This window comes from Antechinus flavipes, chromosome 2 (genome assembly GCF_016432865.1).
Source record: "Antechinus flavipes isolate AdamAnt ecotype Samford, QLD, Australia chromosome 2, AdamAnt_v2, whole genome shotgun sequence".
NCBI classification, from domain to species: Eukaryota; Metazoa; Chordata; class Mammalia; order Dasyuromorphia; family Dasyuridae; genus Antechinus; species Antechinus flavipes.
The window spans coordinates 349,393,357-349,419,991 of record NC_067399.1 but is presented as its reverse complement, the minus strand read 5'-3'; the positions used below and the strand labels follow the sequence as shown (position 1 = coordinate 349,419,991).

General features: G+C 31.9%; 1 protein-coding gene across 1 annotated transcript in view; it reads right to left on the bottom strand.

The window, feature by feature from the left end:
• MDGA2 (MAM domain containing glycosylphosphatidylinositol anchor 2) overlaps positions 1 to 26,635 on the bottom strand; it is an 816,139-nt gene that overhangs the window by 378,783 nt on the left and 410,721 nt on the right. Inside the window, exons 8-9 of the mRNA XM_051978002.1 lie at positions 20,456 to 20,749; positions 19,987 to 20,256 (exon numbers count right to left, since the gene is read on the bottom strand). Coding sequence (XP_051833962.1) covers positions 19,987 to 20,256; positions 20,456 to 20,749 — 564 coding nt within the window. The remainder of the gene's footprint in view (positions 1 to 19,986; positions 20,257 to 20,455; positions 20,750 to 26,635) is intronic.

Sequence of the window (26,635 nt, the reverse complement as noted above, 5' to 3'; positions counted from 1 at the left end):
AGAATAATGTGATAAAGTAATATGCTTGTGTGTAGAAAATACACATACACATAGATATCTATTTTCAGGTACATATATTTATGTAAGACTGTACTATGCTTGTTTGTCTTCTGTTTCTCTGAAGGTGAATATCATTTATCCAAATCTTTCCATATATTTCTAAATGTAGCAATTCATCCTTTTTGACACCACAACAATATTCCCATCTTATGTTATAAATTATTTTAAATAGACTAAAACAATGTAGATTAATATGGTTGGCACATAGTGTAGTTTTCTTATTTTTCTTTTTCAAGACAATCTGTTTAGTTTCAAATTTATCTAAGATCAATAATTATTAACCCTGATTTTTCCTAATAAGTTCTCTCTTAATCTGTATTACTATGTTTGTGTATTTCTCTTATTTCTTATCCCAAATGACTTCCCTGCCTTACTTCTACCTGCTACCTTGCCTTATTATTGCTTAATATACTTCCCCTCGAGATCCCTCTCTTATTCTTTTCCCCCAATTTTTTTCCTCCATCTTTATTCCATTCCCATTAATCTATAAACCATTCTATGGCCCCTTTTCTTATTCCTTGCTCCTCTTATTTCTTTATAAATTTAGAAGATTTTATACTTTTCAAAATGTATGTATAGTTAACTCTTTAACTCATTCCCCATGTGAATAGGATTCCAGAACTACAAGCCCTCCTCACCCATCTAATTCCTCTGTATCAGTTCTTGTTCAACAACTCATTGACAGAACATAATTATTCTTTTTGCCTTTTCCCACATGGTTTTACTTTTCAGAATTACATAATACTCAGCTCTACCCCAATCTTTCTTTCAAACTACCCAATTGTTTAAGTCAATCTTATACATATGGTTTACATTTCCACATTATTGTATTAAGATTCTTATCTTGATTACAGTATGTTTTCTCTTCTTGATCTGTTCTTCAGATGTTATTTTTCTTATGAGAAGTTTCACATCCTCAACTATTTTTCATTTGTTATACTTTGATTTATTATTATCTGGACTCTTATAACTTCAAGGTTTGCCCTAATCCAGTTTTAGTTTTCAAAGAATCATTTTCTTCTTTTAGATACCCCTAGATCTCCTTTTCTACTTGGTTGACTTTCTTTTCATAATCTTGTTTTAGTTTTCCTTAATCTCTATCATTTGATTTTAAAACTCTTTTTTGAGTTCTTCTATGAATTTTTTTGGACAAGAAATCATTCAACATTTTACTTTCGGTTGAGAGGCTTTTCTTTTTATTTCAGTATCTTCCTCTCAAAATGAATCCTAGTCTTCTCTCTCCCTGGTAAACTTCTATGGTTGGGTTATTTCTCCTTTGCCTACTCACTTCTTTTTATTTTAATAATAGCTTTGTAACGTTATCTCTAGTAAAATTAACTCTAGTTGTAGAGTAAAGAGGATGGTGCCTCTGACTTCAGTTCCCCCCTCTAGTTCTTTCCTCTACCCTGGAAACCAAAATCAAGAACTCTACTCTCATACTATTAAGTGCTCATAGTCAGCAGCTTCTCTATTCCACTGATTGTGCACTCATCAGGTACATATCTGATTCTTTTTATCCCAGTGCAACATCTCTGAAGTATTTCTGGCATTAAGTAGCAACATAAATCCCATCAATCTTCCTTGACTCAGAGGCTCAGTTCCCCACACTATTTGGGAGGTGACAATTCCTGTGATGAAGGCACAGGCTATGTATCCTGGAGCACTTCATAGGGGCCAAACCTCAGAACTGGTATTTTTCTTTGGTTCTTCTCTGACTGTCCCAGCAAGATCACTCTTCTACCCAAATCCTTGTTAGCAGATCATTTTAAGATACTATTATTTTCTTATTTCCTTATTTTATCTCTATTTCAGATTATTAATTTTTGCTTTTTATATTATCACAATTGTAACTGCTATTTTTATACAGTCAATTTTTATTCACCTCATATATGAAAATTTAGTTACTTTTTTCTCATTTGTATTTTGTATTATTTTTGTATTCTTGTATTAAATGTATTTTATTGAATTTTTTATTATTGAATTATTGTATTGTATTATTGTATTTTGTTTATGGCTTTATTTTAAACATATTTTTTGAAAGTACCAGATATTAGGTTTTTGTTTTCTTTATTCTATTTGTCATTTTCTTTTGTTTAATTGGGCTGATTTTATTGTGTTTATATGTAAACTTATTAGTGTTCAATTGATATTTTCCTCCAGCTTTATCTCATTATATTTTGATCAATTAGAATTATTTTTTGCTCTTTTTTATGACAGTACTTCATCATGACAAGTATTTAATAACATTTTATTTTTCTCCAGTTACATATAAAGACAATATTTTAAATTAATTTTAATAATTTTGAGTCCTAATTTTTTTAAATCTTCCCTTACTCCTCTCCTCCTTGAGACAATTGGCAATTTATCCATTATTCACATTCAATCATGCAAAACATTAAACCATTTGACCATTTTAGGAGAGGTATTGGAGAGGGAAATAACTTGAAATTGAATTTATGAAAAAATAAATGTCTTGTCATGTTGTGAAAGAAGATACAAACCTAAAAAGGGGAAATAACATTAAAAAATACAAGAGGTGAAAAAGATTATTCAATCCGTATTTATACTCTATAAGTTCTGTCTCTGGATGTGAATAGCATTTTTATCATGATTTCTTTGAAACTGTTTTGGATCACTGTATTGCTGAAAATAATTAAATCATTCATGGTGAATTATCATTACAATACTACTATTACTATGTGCAGTGTTTTTCTGGTTCTGTTCACTTCACTTCACATAAGTCTTTCCAATTTTTTTTTCCTGCAAGTATCTTGTTCTTTATTTCTTATAGAACAATAGTATTCCATCACAATTATATAAGACAACTTAATAGCTATTCCCCAATTAATGGGAATCCTCTCAATTACTTGGCTTTTGCCAATACAAAAACGCTGCTATAAATATTTTTATAGCAATAGATCTCTTTCTTCTTTTAAACAATTTCATTGCGATATAGATATGAAAGTGGTACTGTTGGGTCAAAAGGTATGCTCAGTTTGATTGCCCTTTGGGCATAGTCGCAAACAATTTACTATTGAGTCTTATCTATTCCACTGATCTACCATTCAATTTTTTAGCCTACCAAATAGTTTTGATGATTGTTGCTTTATTTTCCTTCACATTTGTTTTCAATTCTTCCCTTGATATTCTTGATCTTTTGTTCTTCCAGGCAGAAATTTATCAGAGTATAACTGTACAAAATATTATTGTGTACAAAATATTGCGCTGAATAAATAATCTGGATAGAATTGTCATTTTTATTATATTGACTCAGCCTACATGATCAATGAATATCTTTCCAATTCTTTAGGTCTGACTTTATTTCTGTAAAAAGTATTTGTAACTGTTTTCATATTCTTATTGGGTTTGTCTTGGAAAGTAGACTCCTAAGTATTTTATGTTGTCTACAATTATATTAAAAGAAATGTTTTTATCTCTTGCTATTGGGCTTTGTGAGTAACATACAGAAGTGCAAATAATTTATGTAGATTAATTTTGCAATCTGCAACTTTGCTAAATTTGTTAATTATATCAAATAGTTTTATAGTTGATTCTCTGTGATTCTTTAAATATGTCATCATATTATCTGAAAAGAGTGATAGTTTCTTTTCTTCACTGCCTATTTTAATTCCTTCAAATTCTTTTTCTTCTGATTGCTATTGCTAACATTTCTAGTACAATATTGAATAACAGTAATAATGGGCATCCTTCAAATATTTTTGCTTAATATATATTAAATATTATTTTTTTCTGAGAGACTTTCTGCCTCTATATTTGACCCCTCTACCTTCTTGTTAAGCATCCCTTTTCTTAGTTTGGGAGTTAAATAAAACTTTGTTGTCTTTAATCCTTCCTTTTATTTAGTCATCAATTTCTTCCTTTTCCCCCTTTTTGTGATTAAATAATTAATTTAAAATCTTCCTTCTCATTTTCAACCTCTTTCATTTCTTTTGCTTCTTCTTTCACAAGACTAATATGGAATATGTTTTATATCATTGTATATAATTAACTCATATCAAATTGCTTACCATTTTATGGAGGTGTTGAAGAAAAAAGGAACTTGGAACTCAATTTTTAAAAATTGAATGTTGATAATTGTCTTTACATGTACTTTGAAAAAATAATGGGTTCTATCAATAAAAAATTATTTAAAAAAAAAGAAAGAAAAAATAATACTGAAAATGGTATTGGAATTTTGGTCTGTTTCATTTTTCTTGCTTCATTTTCCTTTCCAGTTTTGAATATAAGGGTGAAGTCCCTGAATCTTAGACTGTGAATCATAAGAACCTTGGAACCCAGGATTTCAGTCTAAGAGCTGCAACCAATCCAGAAGGGAAGTTGTAAGAAGCCAAGATCCTAGGACACAAGCTCAATGTAACTTTGAAAATTAATGGAATTGGTGCAGATCATAGTCCCCATGTTAACTCTGAAGTAAATATTCTTTTTATAAAAGTTAATTTTATTATATAGTAAAGTGGTTAAATGGAATAGAAATATTTGGACCCCTTAAACTGAGGAATACAATTAGTGAGATCTTGATAAAATGACAAAAATAAGAGACCATAATTCTCCAAAATTGTATTAGGGATTTCTGAGGGAGAGTCTTTCAGTGGAGACAAATCTTAAAATGTTCCAGAAGGAGCAATTGAAACCAACAATATAATCAGACACTCATCCAACCAATCCAGAACTACACAAAAAGTATTTTTGAATTGTTTTAATTTGCATCTTTCTAATCATTAGTAAGTTAGAATAATTTTATATGGCTATAAATAGCTTGATTAGTTCATCTGAAAACTTCATATCTTTTGATCATTTATCAATTAGGGAATGACTTAATTTCTTATAAATTTGACTAAATTCTTTAATACTTTTGAAAAATGAGGCCTTCATCACAGAAACTTGCTTTACCATTTTTACCCAATTACTATTGCCAATTGTGTTTCCCCTTGTTTATTCTATTCTTTCCTTTTACCTTATCCCACCAAAAAAGTGTTTTGCTTCTGAATACCACCTCCTCCAATAGGCTTTTCCTTTTATCTTACCCTCCTCCTTGTATCCCCTTCCCCTCCTACTTTTCTGTAGGATAAGATAGATTTCTATACCCATATTGAGTGTATAAGTTATTTCCTCTTTTAGCCAATTCTGAACCTTTGAGTCTCCCCTACCCTCCCTCTTTTCCCCTCCAATGTAAACACTTTTTCTTCCCTCTTTTTTGGAAAATAATTTTCACCTCTCCCTTTTTCTTTCTCCCAATACATTAATTTCCCCTTAATTTTATTTTAAAGATATTTTACTTTCATATTCAATTCACATCTATGTCCTCTGTCTCTATATACTCCTTCTAATTGCCCTAATAATGAGAAAATTCTTAAGAGTTACAGGTATCACCCTCCCATTTAGGAATGTAAACATATGACTCCTATTAAGTCCCTCATGATTTATCTTTCCTGAATACCCCCTTGTTCTTTTCCTGAGACCTGTATTTGAATATCAGATTTTTCTCTTCAGTTCTTGTCTTTTTGTCTCAAATGCTTGAAAAGTCCTCTATTTCACTGAATGTCCACCTTTAACCCTGAAGGATTTTACTGATGATTCTTGGTTATGATCTAGCTTCATTGCTCTCCTGAATACCATATTCTGATCCTTTAGTATAGAAGCTGCTAAATCTTGCGTTATTTTGACTAAGGCTCCACTGTATTTGAACTGTTTCTTTCTGGTTTGCAATATATTCTCCTTGACCTGGTAGTTCCAGAATTTGGCAATAATATTTATGGGAGTTTTCATCTTTGAATCATTTTCAGGAAGTGATCAGTGGACTCTTTCAATTTTTATTTTCTCTCTGCTTCTAGAATGTCAGGATAGTTTTCTTTGATAGGTTTTTGAAAGATGATATCTAGGATCTTTTCTTAATCATTGCTTTCAGGTAGACCAATAATCTTTAGATTACCTTTCCTGTATATATTTTCTAGGTTATTTGTTTTCCCAATAACATATTTCACCTTGTTTTCTATTTTTTTCATTCTTTGGTTTTGTTTGTTTCTTGATTTCTCATACCAAATTAGCTTCTGTTTACTCAAATCTAATTTTTAAGTAATTATTTTCCTCAGTGAGTTTTTTTTAACCTCCTTTTCATTGGGCCAATTTTGCTTTTTAAGGCATTCTTCTCCTCATTAGCTTTTTCTACTTCCTTTTGCATATTTCTTCCCAATTTTCCCTTTATTTCTCTTACTTCATTTTCAGGATTCATTTTGAGCTTTCCCATTGCTTAACACCAATTCTTACTTTTTTGGAGGCTTTGGATGTAGAAGCTTTGACTTCATTATCATCTTCTGATTGTGTGGTTTTAATTTTCCTTGTCCATTGTCAAAATTTTTTTAGTTGTTTATGCATTTTCTCAAATTATTACTTGGCTCTTAACTTTTTGTTACAATAAAGCTCTGTTTTTAAGGTAGAGAGTGCAATATCTCAAGCTTCAGGGGTTTAATTCAGCTGTTTTCAAAGCTCTTTCTAGGGACCTGTTTTCTGTTCTTCCAAAGTGGTATGATCCAAGAAGCATATTTACTTTGTTATAGTCTGTAAGTTACTACAGGGCTTTTCTGCCCTGGGCTTGTGAGAAGGGTCCCCAGTTTACTCTTATTGTAAATTCTAATGAACTAGTGTTTCTACTCACCATAGAACTGTGAGCCAAGACTGATTTTAGATCTGAGCATGGGCAAAGCAACAAAGTCTTATCTCAGTGCCAGCAAAGAGACTCTATCTGACCTCCTTACTGTCTGTTGGCTGAGTTCTCCAGAAAACATTTCCACTGCTGTTGCTGCTGCCACTGATGTAGATTCAATTTCTTGCAAGGACTACTCCTGGTTTGTTGGGGTTCCCCTCTCATGCTAGTGTGACATACCTTGCCTGCTAACTTTCCAAGCAGTTTGGGGTCTCTGTGAGTTGAGAGATCTGGAAATTACTGTTGCTACTACAATCTAAAAGCACCAAGATCTGCTCCTGATTTGATGGGACCAGAGCTGTGCTAGTGTGGCTGTGCCAGGATTGAACTGTATATTCACTATGGTGCAACAGACCTTTCCTGCTGACCTTCCAAATTATCTTCAGCTAGAAAAAGTGTTTCATTCCATTTTTTTATGGGTTCTGATATGCTGATATTTGTTTAGAGTCATAATTTAAAAGTATTTGGAGGAGTTTGAGGGAGAGCTTGGTCAAATCCCTGCCTTTACTCCACTGTATTGGCTCTGCTTCCCCACAAAAAAAGTTTAAGAATCATATGGCATCACAGAATTGGAAAAGAAAAAAAAAAAAACTAAGATAATTGGAAGGTTGGATGAAACAGCCCAATGACATAATAAGACAGTGTGCCCTGTTGAAACTTAGAGGCCCAGAAGATAAGACAGCATCAGAATGCAGTGTATTCAAAGCCCTTTGAGGTCAGGAACTATTTTTGAATTCTCATACCCAAATAACAGAACCTAATTAGTATCCAGGAACACAGGCTGCCTATGCTCAAAGGAGACAAGGTAGGTCTTTGTCACCAAACTCAGAATCTAGCAGGACCTACAGTCATCACTGAGGATTAAAGAACTAGAGTTTAGTTCAAACAATTACTCTGCATTCAAAAATTTAGGCTAGAGATTATAAAATAGAAGAAACACTAAAAAATAGAATATCTAAACTAAAAGAAATTCACATCATAAACCAAGAGAGTAATTCCATATTACTTTGTAATAAAATTAAATGTCTAAGTATAAGATGGACAAAGATTAAAATATGTATGATTTTAATCAAATGATACTCTCTCTGGATTTAAGTTTGCTTATCTGTAAAATTAGAAAGTTGAACTAGATATCAAAGGTCTTCTAGCTCTAAATAGACTTATGAGACTATATAATTAACTATAATTATATAACTATATAATTCAAGTACCTCAGGTGAAGAATCTGAATTCCAGCAATATGAAATAACTTGACCAAAATGGAATAAAAAGTTGAATTCATGCTCAGATTCTATAAATCAAAATCTAGTATTATATTATGCCAGAAAATGGAGTGTGCTTTTGAATGGCAGTACTTTAAGTTTTTTCTTACTGTCTTTTCTCATTAGTATATTTCTCAATGGTATTTTATATGGAAAACAACAGAACTATTTAGGACATTAAATATCAAACAAGCTTTTTAAATGCATTCTTTTGTATGTATGGGAATTTTTCTCATTCTGTACTCATATTTCATTACTTTTCTTCTAATAGATGGGAAGTATGTTTCAGTTTTAATTTTCTAAAATTCTAAATTCTAAAAATGATGAGTGCATCAGATCTCTTTTCAGAGTTTGTCTTCTTCACACTATATAGTCTTTATAGAAATAAATTGATCTGGTTCTGCTCACTTCCCTATGTATTGGCTTATAAAAGTATTTTTGAATTGCTCTGAATCCTTACCTTGCATCATTTATTGTAATACAGTAATATCCTGTTACATTCACAAATCCTAGTTTATCCAACAATTCCCATATTGATGGATTTTTCACCTTTTTACATGACTCATCTTAACCCTCTCCTTTAAAATGAACCTTCTTTCTTGATGACAAAGAAAAACAATTAAGCAAAAATATCCAATTCAATGATCATATTTAACAGTTGGTGCTAAGTAACATTACTACCATGCAGAGATCTGAGAGGTTAAAACTTGAGTTTCACTATGCTTAAGCACAGGTTGGGAATTCAGAAAAATAATTTTGAACACTCATTAGGTTTCTAACAATGATTATATAGTTTTCATTTACATCAGAGATATAATGAAATAACTTTTGTTTTACTGCCTTTTCAAGGCTTAAAGACTCTTCCACATAATCAGGGGAAGAAGGAACAAAATTTTACAGAGATAAACTTAACAGAAATACCAAACCTAGGTTGGTGAGATTTCGTTTACAATGGATTAATTGAGAAAGGAGATTCTTCTGATAAAAGATAATCACAGGGTTGGAATGGTTAGGCTCCTTCCATAAATAAAGGAAGTCACATTATTTTGAAAAGGTTGGCCTCACTTTTGGCTTCTTACCTCAGGAATATTTGTGAATTTTAACTAAATAATAATATCTCATGGACTATGCCCAAAGAGCCATCAAACTGTGCATGCCCTTTGATCCAGTAGTGTTGCTACTTGGCCTATATTTCCAAGAGGTTATAAAAAAGAGGAAAGGACCCATATTTACAAAAATTTTTATAACAGCTTTTTTTTTTTAGTGGCAAATAGCTGGAAACTGAGTGGATGTCCATCAGTTGGGAAATGACTGAATAAGTTATGGTATATGAATGTAATGGAATATTATTGTTTTGTGAGATACAATCAGCATGGTGATTTCAGAAAAGCCTGGAGAGACTTACATGAACTGATGTTAAGTGAAGTGAGTAGAACCAAGAAAATATTGTACACACCAACAAAATTATGTGATGATCAACTGTGATAGACTTAACTCTTTTCTTTCTTTTTTTTTTTAACCATTTTTTTTTATAGCTTTTTATTTACAAGATATATGCATGGGTAATTTTTCGGCATTGACAATTGCAAAACCTTTTGTTCCAATTTTTCCTCTCCTTCCTCTCACTCTTCCCCCAGATGGCAAGTAGATCAATACATGTTAAATATGTTATATGTTAAATACAATATATGTATACATGTCCATACAGTTATTTTGCTGCACAAGAAGAATCAGACTTTGAAATAGTGTACAATTAACCTGTGAAGGAACTCAAAAATGCAGGCAGACAAAAATAGAGGGATTGGGAATTCTATGTAGTGGTTCATAGTTATCTCCCAAAGTTCTTACACTGGGTGTGGCTGGTTCAATTCATTACTGCTCTATTAGAACTGATTTGGTTCATCTCATTGTTGAAGAGGGCCATGTCCAACAGAATTGATCATCATATAGTATTGTTGTTGAAGTATATAATGATCTCCTGGCTCTGCTCATTTCGCTCAGCATCAGATCATGTATGTCACTCCAGGCCTTTCTGAAATCCTGCTAGTCATTTCTTACAATATTTCATAACATTCATATACCACAATTTATTCAGCCATTCTCCAATTGATGGGCATCCACTCAGTTTCCAGTTTCTGGCCACTACAAAGAGGGCTGCCACAAACATTCTTGTACATACAGGTCTCTTTCCCTTCTGGACTTAAGTTTTTTCAAAAATGAGGTGATTCAGACCAATCCCAATAGATTTGTGATGGAGAAAGACATTTGCATCCAGAGAGAGGATTATGGGGACTGAACATGGATTATAACATAGTATTTTCACTTTTGTTGTTGTTTGCTTGCTTGTTTTTTTTTCCTTTTCTGTGTAATTTTTTATTTTTATTTTTTAAAAAGCTTTTTATTTTCAAAATATATGCACAGCTAATTTTTCAGCATTGACCCTTGCATAGCTTTGTGTTTCAGATTTTTCCATTCTTTTCCTCTTCTTCACTAGATGGCAAGCAACCCAATATATGTTATACATGTTAAAATATATGTTAAGTCCAATATGTGTAAACATATTTATACAATTCTCTTGCTGCACAAGAAAAATCAAATCAAACAAGAAAAATAAATGAGAAAGAAAATAAAATGCAATCAAAGAACAACTAAAAGATGAAAATGCTATGTTGTGAATCATACTCAGTTCCTACAGTCCTCTCTCTGGGTGTAGATGGCTCTCTTCATCACATGATCATTGGAGCTAGCAGGAGTGGGAAGGAGTCACATTCAGAATTGATCATTGTATAATATTGATATCCAATTACTATTTAGCCTCACGTGCTTGGGGCCTCAGTGCATCAACTCGAGCCTCAGCCCATTACATCACATCAGTTTATATAAGTCTCTCCAGGCCTCTCTAAAATCATCCTCCTGATCATTTCTTATTTAAAATATTTTGTAACATTCATGTACTATAATTGAATAAGTTCAGCCATTCTCCAACTGATGGGCATATATATATATATATATATATATATATATATATATCAGTTCTCCTGGCATAGTTTCCACCTTTACTAACTATAAATTTAAAATGAAAAGAAAAACCAACCTTCCCCACATCTTAGCCAATTAATTGCAGAGACAGGAAGAAAAGAGCGATGGGGAGTGTCATCTCTCCCCATCCCCCACCCCTACCCCCGCCTCCCCCTGAAACTAAGCATTTCAATTCTCAAACCTTGACCAGGTCTACTTGTACTATAAAAAGCCTGGATATTGGAAAAAATGAATGTCATACTCTACAGTGAAAACTAAGGAAGGGATCACATGACCCTATCTCTTTCTGATACCCTCAGTCCTTGATCCTTAGCCAGGACCTCCTTGTTCTTTTGACGAAGAAAAAAAATTATAATTGGAATGGCTATGGTTGGGATTGAAGACTAGAATTTTCCAAGTGATCATCTGCTGCCCATTATCACCATATTATTCAATACTGTATTGAAGGAATTAAAATAGGCAGTGAGGAAAAGAAACTATCACTCTTTTCAGATAATATGATAATATACTTAGAGAATCACAGAGAATCAACTATAAAACTATTTGATATAATTAACAAATTTAGCAAGCTTGCAGATTACAAAATTAATCTACATAAATTGAACAGTGAAAGAGAAATTTTATTCTTATATACAAATATTATAGTAACCTGTAGATTTCATTTCTAGTACAATATTGAATAATATGGTGATAATGGGCATTTTTGCTTTACTTTTGATCTTATCGGGAAAATTTCTAATAATTTTAATAATTACAAATATGATGGTTTTATATAGATACTGCTTATCATTTTAAGGAAAGCTCCATTTATTGTATGTTCTCTATTGTTTGTAATAGGAATGTTTACTATATTTTGTCAAAAGTCTTTTCTGCATCTATTGAGATAATCATGTTTTCTGTTGTTTTTGATATGGTCAATTATGCTAAAACTTTTTTTTAATATTGAACTAGTGTGCTATTACTGGTCTAAATTGCATCTGGTTCTTGTGATTTTTATGCTCTATTGCTATAATCTCCTTGCTAGTATTTTATTTACATTTTCTGTATCCATATTCTTAAGGAAATTTGTGTAAATTTTCTTTATTTATATAATTCCTGGTTTAGGGATCAGCATCATATTTGGATCCATAAAAGGAATTTGGCAGAATTCCTTAGCCTATTTTTGCAAATATTTTGTATAATATTTATGGTAATTGTTTTTTCAATGTTTGGTAGAATTCACTTGTAAATCCATCTTGTCCTGGGGATATTTTCCTAAGGAGTTCATTGATGATTTGTTCCATTTATTTTTCTAAAATATGGCAATTTAAATAATCCATTTCCTCTGATTAATTTATATTTTTGAAAATATTAATCTATTTCACTATCTAAGTGCCAATCTACACCAGATTTATTCTTATATATTTGGGGAAAATAACTCCTAATAATTGTTTTAATTTCCTTTCCATTGGTGGTAAATTCACCCTTTTCATGTTTTATACCCTCAATTTAGTTTCTTTTTTGTTTCTTTTTAAAATCAATTTATTCAATGGTTTATTTATTTCATTGATTCATTATAGTAAAGCATAGCATATTCATTCAATAGACAATCATTTCTAAAATATTATACATTTATCTATTGCACAATATTTGTGTATTAATGTGAGCAGTGTCTAATGTTTGTCGTTAAACAGCATAGAGATTCTTAATATCAGGAATAGACCTAGACCTTAAGAATGAAGACAGATGTTAGAGGAAATATGGAAGAACAGGACACTAATGCATAGTTGATGGATTTGTGAACTTATCCAACCATTCTGGAGAACGGTTTGTAACACAGCCAAAGGGCTATTAGTTGCACATTTCTCTAGGGAATAATACTAAAGACTGATGATGTGAAAAAATACCTGTGATGAAATTGCCTATCTTTACTGTTACATACATGAACTTCTGCATGTCTGAGTATGTTTTATTTTGCTGTTATAATTGTTTGACTATGTTTTGTATAGTATTCAAGCTATCACAATGTCTGTTGTTTTGTATATATGCTCTTATTAGTAATTATGTTTTTATTATATATAGGCCTATTGATAGTGTTGTTGCTTAGCTAGATAGCTTTGATTTATATAAGTTATGATTACTGCTCTTGATTGATTGCTATATTCTATGAATAAACATGTACTTTTAAAAATACTCATGTTCTTTGTCCTATAAACAAATAGGTATGATGTCACTATAGTATCCTCCCAGTAATGCTCTGTCTACTGCATGTACTATTAAGTGATATTTTTCCAGTTTCAATGATTATGTTAAATCACTACTGCTTATCTTATACCATATATTTACTGATTTGGACTTGGCTTCAGTTGATCTTTGAAAGAGACTGAAAAGTTTTGGTCTATGGGAGGAATATTACCTCTGTATTTAAAAGCTCATTGGTATGGGACTTTCTTCTCAAAAGATCAGTGCTTTGCCCTGTGTGAGAGGTGGGATTGTTGACAAGAATGAAAAAAAAAAAAAAGGAATGTCTCTTCAATTCTTTTTAAGCTTTGAGTTGATTCAGACTCTATAGTAGGTTTAAGGCACTCCTGCCTTCTGGCTTGGAGAGGAAAAATGGAAAAGGACAACCTCACTTCAGGATGCTGAAATAAAAGATTCTGGGAAGACATGAGAGGAGCTAGCATATCCCTCATATCTCTATTCTTAGCTTACTCTACTAGAGAATATGAGGAAGTTCCCTTTGCTCCCAATGAGGGAGACCTGGATTTCACCCAAAATGAAATTTCCCAAAGAGTACATTTAAATCTATTCTTTTTACACATTTAATTTTTTGTTATGTGTTTTCTCATGACCTATCAAGGTGCTTATTAAGCTTAATAAATTACTGAACTATTTCAAAAGCATGATAATAAATTATGACTCTGACTAAAATAACAATAAATCACCAGTTACAAAGTTCTTTCTATGGGTCAGACACTGTGGTAAGTGCTTGAAACAGACAAAAACAGACACCAAACTCAAGGAGCTTAATTTAATATGGGAGATGAATGGGACATAGATAGAGATATACAGATATATACATACATATAGATAAATGTGTGTATACATGCACATATATGTGCATATAGAAAATCGATGGAAACTGACCTTAGAGGAACAAGTCTAGTAGCTAAGAGGGCTAGAAAAGCCTCCTGTAGAAAATGACATAAAAGTTGTCTTGAAATGAGAGTTTTAAAGAAATGGAAGTTAGGGACAGAGTATGTATGTATGGAGGACAATAAGCGCAAAAACAAGGAAATTAGAAATGGTATCTTGTGTTTGAAGAAAAGCAAGTAGGCCAGCATGGGTGAATTTTAGAGTGCTTGTAGGGGAGCAGAGCACAAGATATAAATATAAAAGTAGTAAGATGTCAAGTTGTGAAGTTTTAAGATTCAAACAGAAGAGTTTGTATTTGATTCTAAATAAGAAACAAGAGAAGTTTATTGAATTGAGGAATGACTTGGTCAGACTATACTTTAGAAAAATGGATTGGAGTGGGAAGAGTCTTGAAGTGATGATCAATTAGTTTGGCTTTTCAGTCTTATCAGTGAAGACATGAATTGTGGCAATAAAATGGTACACAGCAAGAAGATACATAGGATAGATGTGTAGGTAGAAACAGTTACATTTAGTAAATGATTAGATGGATATATGGGGTGAGAATAATGAGTCGAGGATGTTGTAAAACTGAGATTGTAAAACTGAATGAAAGGGAGCATGGAATGCTCTTCATACTAATAGATAAATTGGGAAGAGAGGAGTATTTGGGGGAAAAGAATGAGTCTGCTTTGGATATTTTGAGTTTGATGTGTTTATAAGATATCTAGTTCAAAATGTCTGATAGGAAGCTAATGATGTAGAATTGTTCACAGGAGCAAGACTAGGGCTGGAGATATATCATTTTGGAAATAGAGAGAACAAACCAACCAATTGATTTGATTTATTAACTGAGTTCAATAAATGAAATAATATAAAGAGAAGAAAAAGGCTAAGAAAGAATTTTGGGGAACTCTCCCAGTTAATGTATATGACATAAAGACTAAGAAGTCTTCAGATAGAGAGGAGAAACAAAAGAGAGAGGTGTTATATAAAGCCCAGAGAAGAGAAAGTATACACAAAGAGATTATTAGCAATATCAAATGCTGCAGAGAACTAAGGAAGCATGAGGGCTGAGAAAAGGACATTAGATCTGGGCAATTAAGAGATCAGCTTTGAAGAAGCAGAATCAGTCAAATGATGTGATTGGAAGCAGTCTATAAGAGTTTAAAAAAGAAGAGAGGAAGTGAAGATACTAAGTATAATAGCTTTATCAAGGAGTTTAGTTAGGAAAGGGATAGAATAACAGAAGCAGGAATGGTAGGAACAAGAGGTTTTTTCTGTTTTGTACACAGATTTATTTCTTTTTTATATTCAATTCAATTTTATGTTCAATTCTGAATCCTTTCCTCCTTCCCACTCCTCTACCCATTAAGAAGGTAAAAGAAACAAAATTCATTATAAATACTTACCTTTGCAAAACATACATGTGTATAATGCAAAACAAATTCCAGCATTATCCATGTCCAAAAAAGCAGGGGAAAGGAAAAAAAGACAAAGAAAAAGGGAAGGGAAGGGAAGGGAAGGGAAGGGAAGGGAAGGGAAAGGAAGGGAAGGGAAGGGAAAGGAGAAAGAGAGGGAGAAAGAGAAACAGAGGAGAGGGAGAGGGAGGGAGAGGGAGAGGGAGAGAGAGAGGGAGAGGGAGAGGGAGAGGGAGAGGGAGAGGGAGAGGGAGAGGGAGAGGGAGAGGGAGAGGGAAAGGGTTAGGAGAGGGAAAGGGTTAGGAGAGGGAGAGAGTTAGGGAGAGAGAGAGGGGGGAGTTAGGGAAAGGGAGAGAGAGAGAAGGAGAGAGAGAGAGAGAGAAAGAGAGGGAGAGAGAGAGGGAGAGGGAGAAAGAGAGGGAGAGAGTTAGAGAGAGGGAGAGAGAGAGGGAGAGGGAGAAAGAGAGGGAGAAGGTTAGAGAGAGGGAGAAGGAGAGGGAGAGGGAGAGGGAAGGGAATTGCAAGTTTTGTCAATTTAGCAATCTGATGATATGAAAAGGTGCCAAATGATTGTTTTGAATTTTTAAAATTATTAAGGAGTTTGAGATTTTTTCACATAGCTATTAATAGGTTGGATTTATTTCTCTGAAAACAGATAATGTATATTCTTTGACTATTTTTCATTTGGGAAATTATTTTTGTAAATTTGATTCAGTTTCCCACATCTTCATGAAAGAAAATTGCCACAAAGATGTAGTTGTTTTGAACGGAAATTCTCTTTTTATTTCTTCTTCTAACTGATAACATCAAGAAATGTTAATAATTTATATAGATTGATTTTATATCTTTCAACTTTGCTAAAGTTGTAAATTGTTTTTGATTAATCTTCTGATTCTTTAGCATTCTTTAAGTAAACTGCAAAATATGATAGTATTTCCCCCCTCCCCTTTACCTGTTCTTATTGCTTGAATTTCTTTTTCTTGTCATATTTTACAGTTATAATAGTAGTGTTGATAATGGATATCTCCCCTTAAGCCATGATCTTTTTGGAAAGGTTTCTGACTTATTCCTATTGCAGATAATGTTGACTAATGGTTTTAAGTAGATGCTAATTATCATTTTACGAAAAGCTCTGCTTATTCCTATACCATTTGTTTTTGTTGTTTTTGTTGTTGTTCAATGTTCTTGAGGTATTCTTGATATAAATCCAGACTGATTATAGTTTAGGATATTTGTGATGTATTACTGAACTCTTCTTACTAATAGTTTTATTTTAAGTTTTCATAAATATTTGCTGAGGAAATTGCTCTATCATTTTCATTTTCTTCTCTCCCCACTTTTCCCCCTTCCTAATCAAGAGTATTACAAACATTTCTTTTTAGAATTAATTGTTCTTTAAATATTTGGAAAAATTCGTTGCAATCTATATGATCCTGTTTGCTCCCTCTGAGTTTTCATTTATGGCTTATTTTTTAAGATAATCATTGAAATCCTCTATTTTTTTATTCTGCTAGTTTGATCAAATTTTTTTATACATATTCATTTGATTGTTGAATTTTTCATTTTATTGGAATATAGCTGGATGAATAACTTCTTAAAAGTTGGTTTTTATTGCTTCTTTGTTGGCTATGAAGTTATCTTTTTAAATTTTTTGACCCTGGCAATTTGGTTTTCTTTACTTAAAAAAAACCCTAGCGAACCTATTTTATTTTATTTTTTACAAACCAGATTCTGGTTTTATTTATTAACTTTTAAAGTTTTAATTTTATTAATCTCTCCTCTGATTTTAAGGATTTCTATTTTTGTTTTGAATTTATTGATATTTATTTTTTATTGCAAGACCATTTGTTTTCTGTCTTTCATTAATGTCAGCACATAGAGAATATAAAATTTCCTCAAAGCTTTGTTTTGACTTCGTCCCCCAAATTTTGTTGAATTTTTTGTTCATATTTTATTTTGATGAAATTATTGCTATTGATTTGTTCTTTGATATACCCATTGTTTAGTATTGTTATTTAATTTCTCATTTAATTTTAATCCTTCTTCAAAGACTTTTGTCATGCAATTTTATTTGTAATTACTTAGACAAAGTATCACTGCTTTTCTGTATGTGTTATTTAAGTGTTGTGCTCTAATTAAAATGATTAATTTTTATGTTGCTGCTGTTTATGCATAATTTAGAAAAAGGTATTGAAATGATCATTATCGATTTTGTATTTTTTTATTGATCCTATTTACAAGTAATTGAGTTTGTCCTCTAATTGCTTTTGTCTAATAATTGTTCAAGTCATATCTCTGAAATTTGTTCAAAAACTCAGCTGGCCTATAATGGGTTACTTTTAAAATGTATTTCTGCTAGTCCCTGATCTATTCTTGCCTCAAGGAATTTGAATGACTTTGGAGAATTGTGTGAATACAAAGAATTGAACCTATTATCTTTCTACCATTGAGAAATCTTTTAAAGATGCCTTTTTTTGCTGTCCAAAAATCTGGGCTGCTATCTCGTACCTGTTGCTGTAAATGAAATTTTTTCAATACTATTTTTCAACTTGCCCAATAATTTTTGTGAAATAATGAGTCTTTATTCTAATACTTGGGCTTGCCTTTTCTTTCTTTGCTTCTTTCTCTCTTTCTTATGCTCTGGTATTAAAAAGAAGAAAGGGAAAGAGAGATCCATTTGCTTTAGTATGTTATGTATCCAACTGTAATTTAAGAATGGACGAATAAGCAATTGAATGTAATATTCTATAGGAAATTAGGTGATTCATGATTTTTAAAAGATATGAAATGTCCATGTCATTCCTACTTCTTGGTAAGAAGAAGCAGAAGAACAAATCTTACTATATCAAAATCAGGATGATGAAGAATGAAATGACATGATAGAAAAATGTATCTTTCTTTCAATACATTTGTTTTTTTTTTCTTTTTTGGAGTAAAAGATGAAAGGAAATAAAATAACAATAATAATAGCTATTATTTATATAATATCTACTGTGTGTCAGTCACTGTACTAAATTCTTTACAATTATTGTCTCATTTGATCTTCACAACAATTCTAGGAAGTAGATGATATTATTATTCTATTTTATAGATGAAGCAAGTGAGGCAAACAGAGGTTAGGCAACTTCCCCAGGTTCACACAGCTAGAAATTATCTGAAGTCAAATTTTAACTCAAGTATTCCTGACTCTGAGCCCAACATTTTAACAACTGTGTCATTTATTTTTTAAAAATAGGCATGGAGGATTTTATTGACATGGAATATTTTATGAACTTTCAGATGAGGTCATTGTATTATTAGTTTTATTTAATTGCTTTACTTTGTTACAAAAGGCAATAGAGAAAAATATTTAACCAAAAAAAATCAGTAAAACTTTTAAAAAATGAAATGCTAGGATCTAAATGCTAGGATCTAAAATATTATTTTATTTCAAGTTTGTGAGGAAATCAAATAGGGGGATTTAAAAAAAATCTACTTACTATTCTAAGAAGACCATATATAAAAGATTTATCTTCAAATAATTTAACATTTTCTCAAATGAATTTGTATTTTAACTTAAAGTGAATACCATTAATATTTGTTCCTTTAAATATTATTGTTCTGTAAGAAATGACCAGTAGGATGAATACAGAGAGGATTGAGTGGATTGGCGAGATTTACATGAACTGATGCTAAGTGAAATGAGCAGAACCAGGAGATCATTATATACCTCAACAACAATACTGTATGAGGATGTATTCTGATGGAAGTGGATTTCTTTGACAAAGAGATCTAACTCAGTTTCAATTGCTCAAGGATGGACAGAAGTAGCTACAGAAAGAACACTCGGAAATGAATGCAAACTGCTTGCATTTTCGTCTTTCTTCCCGGGTTATTTTTACCTTCTGAATCCAATTCTTCCTGTGCAACAAGAGAACTGTTCGGTTCTGCACACATATATTGTATCTAGGATATACTGTGACATATTTAACATGTATAGGACTGCTTGCCATCTGGGGGAGGAGGTGAAAGGAGGGAGGGGAAAAGTCGGAACAGAAGTGAGTGCAAGGGATAATATTGTAAAAAAAATTACCCAGACATGGGCTCTGTCAATAAAAAGTTATAATAAAAAAATTTGTTCCCTTATTCTTTTAATTAATAAAAGACTCAAAATAACAGCTCTACTTATAAGCCTTATTGAAATTGAAATATTTTATCTTAATTTCTAGACTAGATTTATCTTACAAGTCAATAATTAGAAACTATTCTAGAAAGAAGTCTATTTTGCTCCATGGATTTTCATATATGCTTTCATTAACATAGAATGAAGTGTCCTATGTATTGCTGTTATTGTTGTTTTAATTCACTGAAAATGTCTTTGAATTCCTACCTGTAACAAGATAGCTGCATCTTCCAGCTCCAGCTTCATTTATAATGTTACAATTGTAAATCCCATAGTTTTCATTGGATAGATCCTTCAGTGTGTACTCTGTGTACTCTTGTGAATCAAATTGACCCATCCGTAATAACTTATTGCCAAGGCGCCATTCATAGGTCAGCACCCGGATAGGATAGGCTCTCAATACTCTGCAACTCATTGTGACACTTCTATCTTGTCCTTGTCTTATTTCCAGGAATGGTGGTTCCACAGCAGGAGGATCTGTAGAAAACAGATATTTAAAACATTTTAAAACATAAAGACAAGACATTGTTTATAACAAAAAAAGTTACAAGTGAAATAATTGTATTGAAATTCAAATTGCTAAACCAGTAGCAAAAATAATTTTCCTTTACTTAAGGGGCTACTTGTTTTCTTCCATTTTCCCCAAAAGACAATAATAGGAAAGGAATTCACTTACATTGTACAATGAGCTGTACCAATGCTTCCCTTGGTGTTACATTAAATCCATTGTACTGGCTAGTCTGACATCTGTACATTCCTGACATCTCCCTAGATACATTCACAATTCTCAGTGTTCCGTCATAACTTTCCATTTGCATAGACCCATCTGGCATAGCAACTTCTTTGTCCGCTCTAGTCCAGAGGATAATGGGTTTAGGTTTTCCAGTTACTTGGCACTGTAGTTCTATGGTATCCCCTTCTCTGGTTACCAAAGGTGATTTTTCCTGAGGAACAGTCAAATTGGGTGGAACTTGACAGAGGAAAAAGAAAAGGGATTATAAGGTTACTATTAATTGTTAAAGTACACTAAAATATAGAAAATCAACTGCACATTGAAACAAAACAATCCCATGCCTGAAATTTTAGACAAAATAAAAAATTGTTAAAATCTCTCAAAGAGAATTCCTTAATATAATCCAGAAATAGTTTGATGTAACACTACCTAATGGGAAAAACCAATTATCAATCAACAAATCAGTTACTAGGTTGGGAATGACATGATCAACAAAAGAAAATATCTTCTTAGAATATAGTACTCTGTATTCTTATCAGATGATCACATGATAAATTGGACAAAGTCAAGTAGAAAGGGGACAAAAATATATAAAATGTTGGGGGGGGGAAATGGGGAAAGTTTTTATTTCTTTCTGTCTCAAATATATTTCATCTAAAGATGAAAGCCTGTGGAAAAATTCAGCCAGAGTGCTCAAGCTTTCCTATATTCTATAGTGGGAATGATATGTAAAGAATAATGAGGCAGATATATGATGATACTATCAATTTCTGTTTAGTTTTTATTTTGTAACTTGTGAGTGAACTATGGTATCATAGTTGAAATTTTAATTATATATAAAACCTAATTTTAAAGAATGCTAATATATTCTTCTATAATTTTTTGTTCTGTAAATATGTTTTTGTATTAAGTATCATTTTATTAAATTTGGGTTTCATAATTTTCTGGATAGAATGTTAATTATAGTGTATAATAGCACAGAGAGCAAACAGTATCATATATAGTTATGTATGATACAATAAAAATATTAATTACAGATGTTATTTATTTTAATGTTTTTCAATTAAATATCCATTTATAATAAAATACAATTAATATAAATTGGCAAAATGGAACTAGAATTCCTGTTACTGGCAGATAATATGCTAGAATACTTCTAATCACTGAGGAATTCCTCTAAAACTTTAATGGGAAGAATTGTCCTGAATAAGCCACACAATTTAGCAAGTATTCTAGCCTCATTCTCCTTTGAAGCCAGACCAGTTACATTTTCCCCTCAGGGTGATGTAAAAACTGTGTGTTTCTATATGAAACTTCATATTATACTGTTTGCTTTTAAATAGAATCCTAAGACCCTCTTTAGGAGAGAGATCACTATGTCCTGCCTCTCTTCTCCCTAAACTCCCATCATTTAATTAAAAATAGAAAAAATAAAGGGAATTTTTGGAAATAATGATCAAACAATATTAATACAGACTGATCATACCCACAAAAATATTCTCCTTGTATGCATCATATCTCTGTCAGTAATATACTGCAAGATAAAATATTACATTGCTCAGAATTTTTAAGTCTTTATAATTGTTTTATATATATATATATATATATATATATATATATATTGCAGAGGCAATTGCAGTTAAGTGACTTGTCTAGGGTCATACAACTACAAAGTATTAAATGTCTGAGACTAGATTTGAACTCAGGTCCTCCTCACTTCAGGGCTGGTGTGCTATCCACTGCACCAGCTAAGTGTCCCTATTTTACCTATTCTTAAAAGAATTGTTCCCATTCTGCTCACTTTACACTGCCAGTTAATATTTTCCCATAATTCTCTGAGCTAATTCATACTTTCCTTCTAGTTCTAGTCATCTCTTTTGTCATTGACAGTGTATTAGTACTCTGATATTTTAATATACCATTAATTATCCAACCATTTTCTAATTTTCTAAGAAGTAATCTAAAGTACACTTTAGATTTATTCCCTATCCTTCTTTTTAATCTCTATTTCAGAATCAGGGAATCGATTCTGTTTGTGACTAAGTAACTCCTCATAATATGTTTCTCATAACTTCACTTCTTTCTGTATATATTTGCTTATTTCTTCCTTTAGTTTGATATAGTCCTTATAACAAATAATTTAGGTATACAAGTGTGATGTATATTCAACATTTCTTTATCTACTTCAGCTGAGTCATCTATGAGTTCATCTGAAGTCCACTCTTAATATCTCTTCATACATGTTTGTAGATTTTTCTCATGAAATCAAATTATCAAAACTTGTTTCATTCCTTCTTCCTATTTTCTTTAGCAGGATATTCCCCTTATACTCTTATGGACCTTCAAACTAGGCATATAGCTTCTGAAGATGATTTAGACGATGTTTCAAGGTTTGAAAAAAGTCATTGCAATGTATTTATTTCTTATTTTGCTTTTATGTAAAATAACAACAAATACTGAGAGTCAGCCTTCTTTTACCTCAGCAGCCTACAAAAGGATCTTGAATTCCCTCATATGGGCCTGACAACCTTTCACTTTTGTAGATACAATTCTGAAAACCTCCAAGATGACACATTAGGGCTGGAGAATAAAGCCTGAATAATTGAGAATTCCACTAGAATTTGCCCCAGGATGCTCAAAATATGAGAAGTTCCAATTTCCAATATAATTCCTAACTAATTAGAATAGAATAAATTTAATGAATTTTTATAAATTACATTAGTCTTCAATCTTTGTTTTGAAAATGATACAGAGGGAATAATAATTTTTTTCTTCCAGGTTCTTGACCATGGCCTCTTTTCCCGCTCTTTGAACAATCAGAACAGGAAAGTTCTTTTAAAATCACTATAAAATGGTATTCGCCTATTAAATTGCATCCAATAAAAGGTCAGTAATATATTCTTCCAGCCCAACACAATTAAATAGTTCATAAAGACAGATTGGATGGAGTGAAAGTTGATATGAAGTCCATGTGGATGAACATCATTGATGGTGACAAAAACAGCAGTAGGTTTGGGAACTCTAAAGCCAGAGATGGTAAGATCACCTGGCAGCCTGTAAGAAAGAGATTACAAGAGATCTCTGTGATAGAACTGGACACATGATCAGATGCTACTTGACCATTCCATCACCTATACATACTTCTAAGTCATATTTCAAATGAGGAGAAACTCACTTTCTATCAAGAAGAAATGAAAGCCCTGAGAGTCAGTATCACTTTCGGTCAAAATAGATGAGGGAACTTGAGAAACAATATCATTTCTGGTCCCAAGGGATCATGGGAACTGTGGAGGAATAGAGATTGAAATCTCAAGGGATCGAGGATCCTTCCTGGGTAAGGACCAGAGTGCAGACTAAAATAGCAATGATTACAATTGTACCCAGCACAACTTAGAAACACTAGAAGCTTCTCTGGAAGTTGTTCAGAAATAGTGCTAAAAAGGGCAATGTAAAAAAGCTTAAAGCTCAAGACATGCCCTCTACTTATGCCAAAACCAGAACCCAACTTTAACATAAAGTTGAAAATCAAGAAACAAAATGAGAAAACAAACAAAAAAAACTGACCATAAAAACCATTAGGATTTCTCTTTCATGTGTACCTTTTTATGCTTCTCTTGAGTCTTTTATTTGAAAGTTGAATTTTCTATTCATCTACTTTTTTCAACAGGATGCTTGAAAGTCCCTTTATTTCATTAAATATCCATCCCTCCCCCTGATAGATTCTACTCAGTTTTGATGAATAAGTTATTCTTGATTTCAGTCCTTGCTTTCTGAATTGTCATATTCCAAGGTTTCTGATCCTTTATTAGGGAAGTTGCCAAATCTTATGTGACCCTGATTTTGACTCCATGATATTTTAATTATTTCTTTTTGATTGCTTTCAATATTTTCTCCTTGACCTAGAAGCTCTGTAATAAACTATAATATTTCTGGGAGTTTTCATTTTGGTATTTCTTTTAGGAAGTGTTGGTGGGTTCTTTCTTTCTTTGTTTTTTAACCATCTGGTTTTAGGATTTCAGGTCAGTTTTTCTCATTAATTTTTTGAAATACAATCTCTAGCCTGTTTTTTATCATGGCTTTGCAGTAGTTTAATAATTCCTAAATTATCTCTCTTCATTCTATTTTCCAAGTTATTTGCCTTTCCAATGAGATATCCCCCATTTTCTTTTATTTTTTCATCCTTTTGATTCCCCCCGCCTCCATTATTTCTTGGTGTCTTATGAGACACTTACCTTCCAATTGCCCAATTCTCATTTTTAAAAGATTATTTTCTTCAGGGAATTCATATACCTGTCTCTTTTTTTTTCTCCACTTGGCCAGTTCTACACCTAAAAAATTTATTTTTTTTCCAGTGAATTTTGGCATTTCTTTTGACCAGGATTCTTGCTTCTCTGTGACCATAAGTTTTATTGCTAGCACCTTTTGTTCCTGATACTGTAACACAAAACTGTGTATGGGAAATGCAGCAGGGTCCTAAGCCTTTTAAAGGTTGCAAAGTGTCTCCTGCAAACTCCTTCTGTATGTTCCATTCCCTCAAATTCCATGGAATGAGCTCCAAAAGCTACTTTTGTTGCCAATGCAGCTATCTCCAAGGCCCTCTGCTGGCAGTGCAACGCTCCATAGTTTGAAGTGAGCAGAACACCTGAATGATTTAGCAACTCTGATGAGAACAATAATTCAAGACAATGACCTATGGTGAAAAATGATATCCCTAGAATGAGAATTGATAAACTCTGAATAAAGACTGAAGCATACTTTTCTAAACTTCTTTTATTTTAGGTTATTTTCTGTCTATATTTTCTTTTACAACATGACCAATATTGAATTATAATTAATTACTACTAAATTATAACTAATAGAAATTAGATTTTGAGGAATATGGAAGTGATTTAATTACTGACTGGTTATTAAATGTATTTCATAAATTTTTCCTTCAGACTCTTTAGTTCACAGCATTGGGGGAGCATTCAAACTTTTGTTAATGTTGAAACTTTCCAAGTTACTAAGAGATGACTCTAGGATTTGGAACTATGAAATTTCTAAATAGGCTTTAATAGATTTTCTCAGGAGAGCAAATGTTAAAATTGTAGAAGAATGAAAGGCTAGAGATAAATTGAATCAATCAATCATAACATTATACTTTAATTAACTACCTTGATGTTCTATACAATCAAACTTTTATCAAGTGAGAACAAGCCTTAAATGACTTATCAAGAGTGATAAACTATTTGTGAAAATATTTTAATCAATTTAGAAAGAACAAAATGCTTATTGGATTTCTGTCTGTGTATGTATATATATTTCTATACAAATATCTATATACCTATCTATTTATTTATATATTTATTTATTTATACATCTACATACATCTATAGATCTATATACAGGCAGGCAGGCAGACAGACAGACAGAGAGACAGACATTGGTTGAAGAATCAGTCAGCAGGATTAAGACAGATGCTAGTTCAAAAACAGTCATTCCTGATATAGGGTAGCAAGTTCATTCAAACTTCTGAAAGGGAATTGTTATGGACAAAAAAGTGAGAGTACTAGAAACCCTCAAGTTCTCAGGTTAACCTCAAGAGGTTTGAGGAAAGAAATAGTCAGCCACCCTAACAATTGACATGAATGGTAGTTAACAAATAGGAAGGAGTGTTACTTATAGATTAGATTTCCTAGGTAAATTTCTTAAAATGTAACTCAGAGGTTTAAGTTAAAAAAATTTTAAATAAAAAATATCCAGTTGTATGAGTATTTTTTTTTACTCTTTTGACTATTCCAAAGGCAGAGATTATGGGGTATAGAAGCATCCTTACATTCATATGGACTACTTATCTTCTGTATAATAAACACATATTTACTTCTTTATTATATTTAGTCCTCTGGAATGAAGAAAATATTTTTAATGATCAGATACAATTGTGAAGTGCCTATGTTTCTAATGGGAACTAAGTATATTTTATATCTGAGATTTTATATTCTTTTTTTAAAAAAGATATCACTGCATGAATTGTGAAAATGTTGAGTATTATAATGTGAAATTCTTGAATTACAATTACAAAGCAAAAGGCATATAATTAGAGATTCAGATTAACTCAATTGTCTATCTCCAATAGAAAAGATA